This window comes from Globicephala melas, chromosome 10 (genome assembly GCF_963455315.2).
Source record: "Globicephala melas chromosome 10, mGloMel1.2, whole genome shotgun sequence".
Lineage (NCBI taxonomy): Eukaryota > Metazoa > Chordata > Mammalia > Artiodactyla > Delphinidae > Globicephala > Globicephala melas.
This window is the reverse complement of record NC_083323.1, coordinates 60,540,887-60,553,827: the sequence shown is the minus strand read 5'-3', so window position 1 is coordinate 60,553,827 and position 12,941 is coordinate 60,540,887. Positions and strand designations below refer to the sequence as shown.

The following is a 12,941-nucleotide window of genomic DNA, read 5'->3' as shown; positions in this document are numbered from 1 at the left end:
ATAAATGGTTTTGGATAGTATGGATATTTTAAATATTAATTTTTCCAATCCATGAGCACAGATATCTTTCCATTTATTTGTGTCTTCTTCAATTTCTTTCATGAATGTCTTACAGTTTTCAATGTAGAGACCTGTCACCTCCTTGGTTAAATTTATTCCTAAGCATTTTATTGTTTTTGATGCTATTGTAAATGGGATCATTTTCTTTATTTCTTTCTCAGATAATTTGTTGATAATGTTTAAAAACACTATAATTTTTTTTTTTTTTTTTTTTGCAGTATGCGGGCCTTTCAATGTTGTGGCCTCTCCCATTGTGGAGCACAGGTTCTGGACACGCAGGCTCTGCGGCCATGGCTCACAGGCCCAGCCACTCCATGACATGTGGGATCTTCCCGGACCGGGGGCACGAACCCGTGTCCCCTGCATCGGCAGGCGGACTCTCAACAACTGCACCACCAGGGAAGCCCCACTATAGATTTTTTTTTTTTCCACTATAGATTTTTGTATGTTGCTTTTGTATCCTGTCACTTCACTGAATTCATTGATTAGAGCTAACAGTTTTTTTGTGGAGTCTTTAGAATTTTCTACATATAAAATCATGTCATCTGTAAATAGAGAAAATTTTACTTCTTCCTTTCCAATTCTAATGCCTTTTATTTCTTTTTCTTGCCTGAATACTCTGGCTAGGACTTCCAGTACTAGCTGAGTAGAAATTATGAAAGTGGGCACCCTTGCCTTGTTCCTGATTTTGGAGGAAAAGCTTGTGACCTTTTACCACTAAGTATAATGCTCTCTGTGGGCTTGTCATACATCGTCTTTACTATACTGAGGAACATACTGAGATATGTTCCTTCTATACCTACTTTGTTGATAGTTTTTATCATGAATGGATGTTGAATTTCATCAAATGCTTTTTCTACATCTGTTGAGATGATCATATGATTTTTAATCACATGATTTTTTAATTTTTCATTCTATTAATGTGATGTATCACATTTATTGATTTGTGTATGTCAAACCAACCTTGCATCCCAGGGTTGAGTCCCACTTGATCACAGTGTATGGTCCTTTTAATGTGCTGCTGAATTCAGCTTTCTAGTATTTTGTTGGGAATTTTTTTGCCTCTATATTCATCAGGGATATTGGCCTGTAGTTTTTTTCCTTGTAGTGTGCTTATCTGGCTTTGATGCTAACCCCATAAAATGAGTTTGGGAGTTGTCCTGCCTCTTGGGTTTTGGAGAAGTTTGAAAAGGATTGGCATTAAATTTACCAGTGAAAATTTACCAGTGAAGCCATCTGGTCCTGGAATTTTCTTTTCTGGGAAACTTTTGATTACTGATTCAATCTCCTTACTAGTAATTGATCTGTTCAGATTTCTGATTTCTTCCTGATTCAGTCTTGGTAAGTGGTATGTTTCTAGGAATTTATCCATTTCTTCTAGGTTGTCCAGTTTGTTGCATATAGTTGTTCATAGAAGCCTCTTATGATCCTATGCGATCTCATTCGTGGTGTCCCTCAGGTTGTCCCCATGCTTCCCAGCTGTCACCTGCAGCTCCTTGTACTGGAGGCAAAGAAATGACAGTGAGCTGTCAGATCGTTCCAGGCCCCCATGGGTAACCACTGACCCCTGGGCCCACCCTTACAGCAGGATGTGTAGGCTGGATGTGTTTGGCCCCGGACCTCCGAGGAGCCCAGTTGCCCAGGCCTCTCACAATGGGGGAAGGTCCTGGTGCGGGCCTAGCCCACATCCTTGGACTGGCCATTCTCTCACCTTGGTCTGGTACCAGGCCTCGGCCTCAGCCCTGCTCTTCTGGGCAATCTTCTCATACTGGACCTTAACCTCGGCGATGATGCTGTCCAGGTCAAGGTTGCTATTGTTGTCCATGGAGAGGATGACACTGGTGTCAGACATGTGAGTCTGCACTTGACTCAGCTCCTGCAAAAACAGAAATAGCTGTCACCAGTGCCCATGCTCCAGGCCAGGGGTCCCCAGGTGGCATCAGGAGGCCTGTGCTCTCCCCCAGGCTCCGCCCTAGAAGGAAGCTACAACTGCCAGGAAAGGCCTCAATCTCTCCAGCTGGAATGGGGCTCCTAGTTTTATAGACATCTTTCTTTGTGTGGATTTGCAGGCTTCCAAGAGCTTAAAGAAGGGGAAAGGGAATGTGTGCTGACTGGACTCCAGCTGGTACCAGGCCTGAGCCAGCACATTCACCTTTAATTCTCAGAACACCCTGTGAGACAGCTGGCCCACAGGGCGCTTCTGTGCAAATTAGAAAACAGCACTCCTCTGGACAGAGGCAGCCAAGTATGGGCCTGATTCAAACGCCACTCTCTGCTCAGGCATTTAACAACTTGCATCACCATTCACAGTGGTCCTGACATAGGCAGGTGAGAAACAAGCCTTGGAGAAAAGAAGTGACACATCCAGGGTCACAAGATCCAAGGTCATCCAGTCTGACCCAGCAGGGCCCAACCTGGAACCAGTCAGGTGAGTGTCCAAAGCCCAAGTGTTTTCCTCTGGAATACACTAATTATCTACAGTCCATGCTGATGTTCTGGACCCTCCCTGTGTTTCCAGGACCATCAGCTCTCACACCTAAAACGACGTTTAAAGATGCCGAGAACGGTATGTTGGGCTTTGAGACCAGCTCTTATCACTAGGTCATGACTGTGTTGACTCCCAGTTGGGCTCTACCTCTATCTTTCCCGTGGTCCTTCCTGCCCTGGGCTGCAGACAAACTGCCCCAAACCCCAGCTCCGATCAAATCCCTCATCCACTCAGTGCTCCTCAGTGGCTCCCAAAGGGAAGAAAATCTTCCGCCTCAAAGTCAGTACCTTCCAACATATTCTGGTCTTGTCTCCAACTTTGCTCACACGCTGCCCTTCACTGCTGCCAGTGGGATTACAGTAGATAGAAGAATGGCAAGAACAATCCACATTAGTCGACGTTCCCCGTGATCAGGCACTGTGCTAGGCACTTGACAGGTACTAACTCATTCCCTGCCCTTTCCCAATGGCACAGAGAGCAACTTGCCCAAAATCACAAACTATTAAGCAAGGAGCTCAGTCTCAAACACAGGGAGTTTGACACCAGAACCTGAGATGATACAGACTAAGATGGAGATGGGCATAAAGAAAGAAAGAACTACCTCTTGTAATAAACTACAATGGAAAAGAATCGGGGAAAAAAGAATATATATATATATATATATATATATATACCCGAATCACTTTACTATACACTTGAAACTAACACAATATTGTAAATCAACTATACTTCAATTAAAAAATAAAATTATAAAAAAAGAAAGAAAGAACTAGCAAAGCCAAAACTGACATCTGTATGGACATAGATTTAAATTCTCAAATTAGATTCTCTTTTAAAAGGTGAAATGGGTTGGGAGGGAGAGGGGGCAGAAATCCAATCACTAAAATATTTATGGTTTAGTGAAAAGACCTGAGCTCTAGGGACTTCCCTGGTGGTCCAGTGGCTAAGACTTCGCGCTTCCACAACAGGGGGCACAGGTTCGATCCCACATGCCACGCGGCGTGGCCAAAGTGTACTAGAAAAAATTAAAATTTTTTTCTTAAAAAAAGGACATGAGCTCTAAAGACAGACAAAGCTAAGTTCAAGTCCCCAGTCTGACATCTACCAGCTGTGGGACCACTGTCATCACTAAGCCTCACGAGGCCTCAGTCTCCTCTTCTGTAAAATGGCCGTGATAATACCTTCCTCATGCAGTTGATCTGAGGATTCAGATCCATACGTGGCCCATGGGGGGAGCTCAGTAAAATGAATCATTTGCCCAGATTTCTCCAAAAGTCAGTCAGGATGCCCGTGAGGCATGTGCCACAGAAAAAGTCATTCTGTCACAGTCGTGCGTTGCCAGCATCATCTTGCAGCATCACCCGTCACCCTCCCCAGCTCAGGGTCCCTCTACAGTCCCATGCCAGAGCGTGGTCCTGAGGAAAATTAACTTGGAATTTTTAAGACAAGGAGGCAAACACTATCTACCAGACACCATCAAGAGTGGATAAAGGTGTTCTTGCTAGGACTACAGGATAAAAAGTTCAGGCTTTCCAAAGAAAGAGCTAATGCTAGTGGAGAGAGAACTCTGTGGATTAAAGGTGTGAGCTCCTTAGACATCTGGGGCCCTGAGGGGAGGGAGCACCCACGCATGGGAAAAGGAGCCAGAGGGGCGAAGTGAGGGTACTGGAGCTGGATCCCGGAGGGAGCCCCCGGACAAGAGGGAAGCCACGAGGTAACTTTCCTGCCCTGTACAACACACCAGGGATTGGTGGCTGGCCTTCTGGATTTCCTTGAGATCTGGCTTGACCAAAACCAGACCATGAAATCGATTACCGAGTGCAGTGTTAGCCATCACGCCTGGTATGCAAGCAAGGGAATGACTGCTCTGGCCTTCACTCTTCCCCCCCGCAAGGAGGTGCCCACAGACATGGGGAACTCTGACAGGAAGTGACCCTGGCTTGGTCCCAGCTCGCCTTCCCTGTTCATCTCCTCATCCATTTCTCCCACACACTTGATGCCAGGTCACCTGCTGCTCCCCAAACACACCGTGCTCTTCGGTGCCTCCGCGTCATGGCGCAGGCTGGGGCCCGGGCTGGCAGACCCTCGCTGCTCCTCCTTCAGAAGTCCCGCCCTTCCTTCAAAATCCAACACGAATGCTGTCTCCTCTGAAATGCCCCCAGACCTCCCAGGGAGGGTCAGCCACAGCCTGCCCCATGCACCTTATCCCTGTCCCAACATGGCTCTCATCACATGGTAACCCACAAAGGCAGACTGTCCTTCTGTGGTCGTGTGGAAGGTATTCAGCCACATGTGTCAAATGAACAGGGAACAGCAAAGGAAGGGAAAGCTTTTTGAGAGAGTAGGAAAGCTAGTTCCTACCCATTCAGAGAAGAGGAGCTAGGCACCCTTGACCTGTCCTAAAGGAGAGTCCACCCTAAGAGAGGAGAATAAGGAAGCTCCGGATGGTGAATGCCCATCGGTGATCCCACTAAAAAAGAAACTGGGGAGGCACCTAAGAGATCAGCATGATGGCACAGAACACTCCCCAACAAGCTCATCCCGACAGGCGTGTAGAGATGTTTGAAGGAGAACAACACAGCCAAGGATGTACTTGGAAAAACGCTAAGGCCAGTGGACAGGGGTCATTAGATAAGCTCTAGGTGTGAAGAACAGGGAGGTAGCATTGGGCTAACCCTACAGAAGACCCAGGCAAAGCCAACAACTCAACTGCTATGTCATTTGCTCTTTCCCATCAAGAAAACAGTCATCAAACTGGAAAGGGCAGGATGCTTGAGAAGAAATGGAAGCCAAGACAGACACTGAGGGTATGAGAGACCTTGGCCTTGCTGGGAATCTCAGGGGTCCAAGCCAGAGGAGCAAATCCTAGGACCCCATGGCCATGGCCAAGGAAATAAACACCCCTGGAGATCCATGAGAAATATAGACAGTAGAAGAGTTTCCAGAGCCTGAGACATGAAAACGTCCTCATTTTCAAAGGGGAGAGATTTAGACTTCTCCAACTTAAACTTGATATCAATCTCCTATGAACCTCTAGAATGAATTCTAAAATGTGTGTGAGAGGCATGGAGCCAGCAAGACTTCCCTAAGGAAAAGTCAAACCAAATAGATTTTATTCCACGGCTGTGTTGCCAAACTACTCAAGGATGCCACAGATGCTATTTGACCAAGACTTTCTTTGGAAGACGGCTTTTTTTCCCCTCTCTTTGGAAATGCTTTTTTTCTGACATTCTTAAAAATAAGACAGAAAAATGTGGGCCAGATGATGCCATGGTTCACTGGATTTTAAAATAACTGAGCCTCTTGAAACACAAATTATTTATTAGTGACACAAATTATTTATTAGTGGAGTGATGAGATCAGCCTGGTGGGAAGGCACCAAGGAAGATCTAGCTCTTGGACGAGGACTCTTTTCTTGGCTCTGTCCGCCTTAATGTGTTTTATCAATGATTTATACTGAAAGGTTGTAAAATAACTAAACTGAAAGTTTATCAGGTCTGCAGATAACCCAAAGCTGGGGCGTCAGTAATATATCCACTTAGCCATTTGGACACCTCCAATATATGGATAGGAGAATCAAGTTTCAAAGCACCCACAGTGACCTAAAATGATGAGATGGAACCACAATAACATTTCACAGGAAAAAGGGGAATCATTAACTCTTGCGTTCAGTTTCAAAAATTCAGCTGCCCAAATACAGGAAGTTGGAGGACAGGGGATGCATGTCTCACTTGAAGGCGTTCACGTAAAAAAACCCAGGGAGCTTTTAAGGGGCAAACATTGTGAAATGGCTTCTAAAAATAACACATAAACTAGTACAATATTAGGCTGCATGAAGAGAAGTCTGTATCTGTAACCTTCCTCCCCACCTCTCTGTTTTCTGGATTCTGGACTAAGGATGCTGTTTCCCCAACTTTCTCACATGCCACAAATGTCAGTTCACTAATCATCCCGACCACTAAATTGTTGTCATATGACAGACATGTGTCACAGGGAAGACAATTGGATACGTGCAGCCCAGAGGGCAGAATCAGGGCCAATCAAGAGCAGAAGTCATGGGAAGAAGATTCAAGTCAGCTTTCCAATACGGTTGTTCAACAATGGAAATGCCTGCCCTAAAAAAGAGTGAGCTCCCTGCCTCTAGAAGTATTCAAGTAGAGGCTACATGCCCCCGTCAGGGATATTAGAGAAAGGGCTCTTATTCTGAGCATAAGGTTGGCCTTGGGCTCCCTATTGAATCTAAGAGTCTATCATCAACTCATGTCAGGTTCAACCCTCTTACCTTGGTCTTCAAAGCCCCCTTGTTTCCTGGGACCCCTCGTAGATTCTGTGATCTACCTGCTACCCACACCTCACCTCCTGCTCTCACATGGAATTTCAGTCCCCACTCTCTGTCCATCTCTGCTCCTGTATCCCTTGCTCCATTACAAACTGGGCAACAAGGGGAACAGTATAACAGTCCAAGGACCAGGTTTTAATTTCAGAACTGCCTCTAACTAGCTGTGTGACCATGGGCAAGTTACTCAGAGCCTCAGTGTCCCTGACTATAAAAGGGAGACAGTAATAGAACCTATATTATGGAGTTGTTGAGAGGATTATGTAAAAAGCTTAGCTCAGTTCCTGGCCCATCATAAGCACATAAACATGGAAGCGAGTACTGATCCAGGTCCAGGTGCTATATTCTATCAATTAAGTTGCACTAGTGAATTCTGATCAGACTTCCAGGGGGAATCCCCAAAGCTGTATGTGAATGTAAGTATCCTTGTCCATTGGCTACCTTACTTCTTCATAAAGATGCCTCAAGAACTCCATCTCCTCTATCAGGATGTCTATCATGCCATGCAGATCCATTTGGCCCATGTATGCAGCACCCACATCCTGGGGGCGAGAGAGAGAGCAGGGCGGTTGGCTCAGCCCCCAGGGCTCTCACCTCTCTCCGAGTCAGCCCAGCACCCTGGCAGCCGAAGACCACCTGCCCCCACTCCCTGCCACCTCGTTCACCTTCTTGAGCATCACAAACTCGTTCTCTGCGGCAGTGTGCTTGTTGCTTTCATCCTCATACCTGTTACACAGGGAAGACTCAGCCCAGCCTCCCCCCAGTTCTGCCTTTTAAGACATTGAACCCAGTTGGCTTTAAGGAAGCCCTGATGGGTCCCACAATGGCCAAGAACACCTTTGGGGAGCAGTTCTGTAATGCAGCTAACCAATGAAGAAACAGGGATACAGTCTTTAAACATTCCTCCCACTTCCTTTGAGGAAATGAGCACAGTATTTGTGCAATAATATGGCAATTGAGAGCAGCCATCTCTTTGGATCAGAGCCCTTGGGAGGCTTTATGGGAACAGGTTGAAGATGTGTCAACAATGATTAACCTTTGCGTTCACTTTCTACAATAGGATGTCATTGAAAACACCAACTTCTCTCCAACTGTTTTTGCAGAGAATTTAAGGTTTAGAAATTGCCAGTGTCAAGCAATGGGAAAAGATATGAAAGTTTATACCTTAAATTCATAAATATACAGACCAACCAATCATAATATGTGAACCTTATTTGCATCTTGATTCAAGCAAACTGTATTTTTTAAATTTATGACATTTATGGAACAATTGGAAATTCAATTGTTGATTGGATAGTTGGTGATACTGAGGATTATTGTTTCAAAAGATTTAGGTGGGGGCTTCCCTGGTGGCGCAGTGGTTGGGAGTCCGCCTGCCGACGCAGGGGATGCGGGTTCGTGCCCTGGTCCGGGAGGATCCCACATGCTGCGGAGCAGCTGGGCCCGTGAGCCACGGCCGCTGAGCCTGCGCGTCCGGAGCCTGTGCTCCGCAGCGGGGCGAGGCCACAACAGTGAGAGGCCCACCTACCGTAAAAAAAAAAAAAAAAAAAAAAGTAAAGATTTAGGTGTTCTTAGGGCATTGTGTTTGTGTGTTATTAAGTCACGTTATGCAGATGAACTATATGAATATATCCAGTAAAAATAGTTGTGAATGAAATGACATGATGGCTGAGATTTGCTTCAAGACAATAAGGGAAGAGGAAAAGCGAGTGAGTAGGGGTGTAGACAAAATAAAATTGGCTATGAGTAGACAATTATTAAAGTTGGGTAATGAGAACATAAATGTTCATTACACTTTTCTCCCTACCTTATAATATTTTTTCATCTTACAACAGTACACAGTGTGACAATCCTCCGGGAGGCAATGGGTCCAGGACCTGAGCCCCCGAGGGAAGCAGCTCTGTCTGGACATTCCCCCAGCTGGGTCCCTGGACCCAAGAATAGGGTGGCCCTCTCTGGGGAGATTTCCCAGGCTGACCCTTCCCCATCCCCACATGGCCCCAGCCTATCCAGCTCTCCTCACTTGCTCTTGAAGTCCTCAGCGAGATCCTGCACGTTCTTCAGCTGAGTCCAGCCTCCCCTGCTCGCTCTGGAGGTTGTCCAGCTTCCCCCATAGGTTGTTGATGAAGTACTCAAAGAGGGGCTCCAGATTGTTCCAGATGATGCCCAATTTCTGGCCCTGCTCCTGTAGCATCGCCCACTTGTTCTCCAGCACCTTGTTCTGCTGCTCCAGGAACCGCACCTGAGCCAGAGCAAGAAGGGTAGCTGGCGCCAGTCCCAGCCCCAGGAGGGACCAAGGACCTGGCCCATCGTCACCATCTGTCTTGACCAGGACACCACAGGGCAGTGCAGGGCCTCTGTCTTGCTGTGGGGAGGAGTTCCTGAGTGAACAATCTTTGCTGGAAAAGACAGTCCAATCCAATGACAAGGACTCTAAAGAGCTAATAAACATAAAAGCCCAGCTCCGGGACTTCCCTGGTGGCACAGTGGTTAAGAATCTACCTGCCAATGCAGGGGACATGGGTTCGAGCCCTGGTCTGAGAAGATCCCACACGCCGCGGAGCAACTAAGCCCGTGCGCCACAACTACTGAGCCTGTGCTCTAGAGCCCACGAGCCACAACTACTGAAGCCCGCGTGCCTAGAGCCCGTGCTCCACAACAAGAGAAGCCACCGCAGTGAGAAACCCCCACTCAGAGCAACTAGAAAAAGTCCACATGCAGCAACAAAGACCCAACGTGGCCAAAATAAATAAATAAATTTAAAAAAAAAAAAAAAGCCCCGCTCAGTCAGTCATTTACTTCCTGAACCAGGAAGAAGTCAAGTCACTTCTTCCTGGGTCTCCCTTTCTCACTTATCCTGGGTAAATCAAACTAGATCAATGTTTCTGAGCCTCAATTCTGCATCAAAATCAAAATTTTTAATGCAGATACATATATAGTATACGTGTATATATAGGTACATATGGATATATGCAAATATACATACAGAAAGAGAGAGAAAGAAAGCAAATGTGACAAAATGCTAAAAATTGGTGAATCTGGGTGAAAGGAAATATAGGAATATGTTGTACCATTATTGCAACTTTTCTGTAAATTTGACATTTTAAAATTTTTTTTATTTTATTTTTTTTTGCGGTACGCGGGCCTCTCACTGTCGTGGCCTCTCCCGTTGCGGAGCACAGGCTCCGGACATGCAGGCTCAGCGGCCATGGCTCACGGGCCCAGCCTCTCCGCGGCATGTGGGATCTTCCCGGACCGGGGCACGAACCCGTGTCCCCTGCATCAGCAGGCAGACTCTCAACCACTGCGCCACCAGGGAAGCCCAACATTTTTTTAATTTTTAAAACATGGATGTCCAGCCCTATTTCTACAGACTCAGAAGGGTGCTCATGGCATGAACTTAATGGGCCCCCAGGGGGGTTCTCTGCCCAACCAGGATTTCAGGATATCAGACACGGACAACCTGTCAGGCCTCAGCTCCCAGACCATGGTTCTGAGAGTCTGAGAAGGTGTTGCTTGTTTGACCTCTGGGACAGTCCCACAAAAGAAACAAAAGTCACTAGGGGAAAAGGTGAGGAGGTGGGCAGAACAGTTTGCCTCACCCTTTGCCATCAGGTCTCTCCAGATCCCACCTCCACAGCACCCCAGGCCCACAGTCACATGGCCCCAGGGCACTAGGCAGCAGTGACGAAAAGACCTCTTTATGCCACGAACTTGAGTCCCAGGGCTACCTCTGCCTCCAAGTACCTGTATGATCCTGGGCAAATCACTCAACCTCTCCAGACCTCAATTTTCTCTTCTTAAAAATGGACACACGGGACTTCCCTGGTGGTCCAGTGGTAAAGAATTTGCCTTCCAATGCAGGGGACACAGTTTCGATCCCTTGTCAAGGAACTAAGATCCCACATGCTGCAGGGCAGCTAAGCCTGTGCGCCACAACTAGAGAGAGAAAAAAAAAAACGCACGCCACAACTAGAGAGAAGCCCACATGCCACAACCAAGACCAGACGCAGCCAAAAATAAGTAAATAAATAAGTAAATAATCCTTCAAAAAAAAAAAAAGGAACACACTATCACTAGACTGATTTCTCATGAGATACTGTGGGTATCATATGAGAAAGGGGACATGAATATCCTTTGGGAACCCACAAATCACTGAACCAAGGTATGGTCATCCACCAGGATTTTCCTCATCATGGTCCCACTGCCTGGGGGGGCTCGGGGTAGAGGTAGACAATGCAGCAAAGTGGACCTGGAAATGCCAGAGATTACTACAAGAGCTTCCCTAGTTGGCCTGAGGGCCAGAGGAGGAGTCAGGACACTCCCGATCTGGGACAGATCAAACTGCATATCCCCGGGTCATGGTGACCTGGTGACCACCATGCTCATTTTCCACCCCAAACTGAGCTCCTTGGTTGGAACAGCGAGGAAGAATTGGAGAAGGGAAAAGGGGACTTCCCCTAGGACCCCCCCCACCATTGTGTCCTGATCACATCTTTGTCCTTAGACCTCCTCCAAAACCAAGAGAACAGGCAACAGATGGGGTTCCTTGGAGACTTGACACTTGAGCCCGTTTTCCCAGCTATAAAACAACAAGAGGCAGTGAGGGCCACCCCACTAAGAAGAGCAATGAGGACAATCCACTGTTTAATTGGGGGACAAGGCTGCCGTGTAACCCCATTAATGACGACTATAAGAAAGGCTGCAACACGGTCAAGCTAGGCTGGACCAACAGTCCTCGTGAGTGGACTCGAGATTCACCATCAACTACAGTAAAGACGGTCCAGCCATTCGGGTCCAGGCGTCCCACGCTCAGGCCAGAAGTGCTCCAAAGGTCATTCCATCCACTCCAGGCCCCAGTGCACATGGGCTGCACCAGCCTCCGCCCAGCCCACCCTCTCTTAGGGGCCTGGCTTGCACTCCATGGCCCCTCCCTGCCTCCTTCCACCTCGGCCCACCTTGTCGATGAAGGAGGCAAACTTGTTCAGGGTCTTGATCTGCTCCCGCCCCTGGGTGCGCACCCGCTGGGTCTCTGGGTCGATCTCCACATTGAGGCAGGTCAGCAGGCTCTGGTTGACAGTGACCTGCTGGATGCCTCCAGGAGGACAGGCAGGCCCGAACGTCTGCCTGCCAGCCCCCGGGCCCATGTAGGCCCCACCACCAAGGCCGAAGCCTCCCAGGGCCTGTCCAGATGAGGCCCCTCCAGCCACGCTCACCAAGATACTCTTGCTGGCCCCCAAGTTATAGAGGCTCCAGCTGCGAAAGTCGCCCGTGCTGGGGCCACAGTGGGCCCTCCCCCCGCTGCCACCACTCCGGGACACGGTCACCCAGCTGATGCTGCTGGGGGCCCGGGAGCCGCTGCCTCCGCTGGCAGAGTTAGAGCTGAAGGCCCCTTTGGTGGAGTACGTCTGCTGAGACGCGGAGGACCTCATGGCTGCAGCAGGGCTGGAGTGCAGGCCGGGAGAGCTGGGAAAGAGCACGGTGAGCTGCTGGGCCACTGATGGCTTTTTTATCTTTTCCCGGCTCCTGGGCTCCACAGACACTCCTGCCCCATCGCCCCTGGAGAGAGGGAGGGGCCCTGTTGGTCAGGGGAGTCTCCTCTCCCATAGCGGGAGGGAGGGGCTGCTCCCAGTTATTGCCTGAGCTCCAGAGCTGGGGCTTAGCCGAGACTGTCTGGGGCAGGATGCCACCCCCTTCTCCCCCCTGGGGCGCTCCTGACTTGGAACAGGATGATAGGGGCTGCCATGGCCACCGCCACCACGCAGTGACTGGCTGGCCTCCTCCCACCCAGGCTTTGTGGCCACCATCAGTGGGGCTCTGTTCTGGGGTTGGTCCCAGTCCCCTCTGGTAAGCCAAGGCCCCAGGGCCCAGGCTGTGCGGTGGTGAGGGCACAGGCATTGGGCAAGGGGCTATGGAAGAGGGTACCCAGACCTGTTCCAGTCCCACCTTCCCGGCCCATGGCCTCAGTGCCTCCTGGCAAGTCCAGGGTGTAGGGGCACAGGTGACAGCCTGGGGTGGCATAGGGCAGGCAGCCTGATCTTTTGTCATACGCTGGCA

General features: G+C 48.6%; 1 protein-coding gene across 1 annotated transcript; it reads right to left on the bottom strand.

Annotated features, from left to right (window-relative positions):
- Window positions 1-1,489: 1,489 nt before the first annotated feature.
- Window positions 1,490-12,316, bottom strand: KRT79 (keratin 79). Its single transcript, XM_030866916.1, is given in 7 exon segments — window positions 1,490-1,561; window positions 1,772-1,936; window positions 7,331-7,426; window positions 7,550-7,610; window positions 8,908-8,949; window positions 8,951-9,126; window positions 11,843-12,316. Coding segments are annotated over 7 exon segments (1,086 nt in total).
- Window positions 12,317-12,941: the final 625 nt, after the last annotated feature.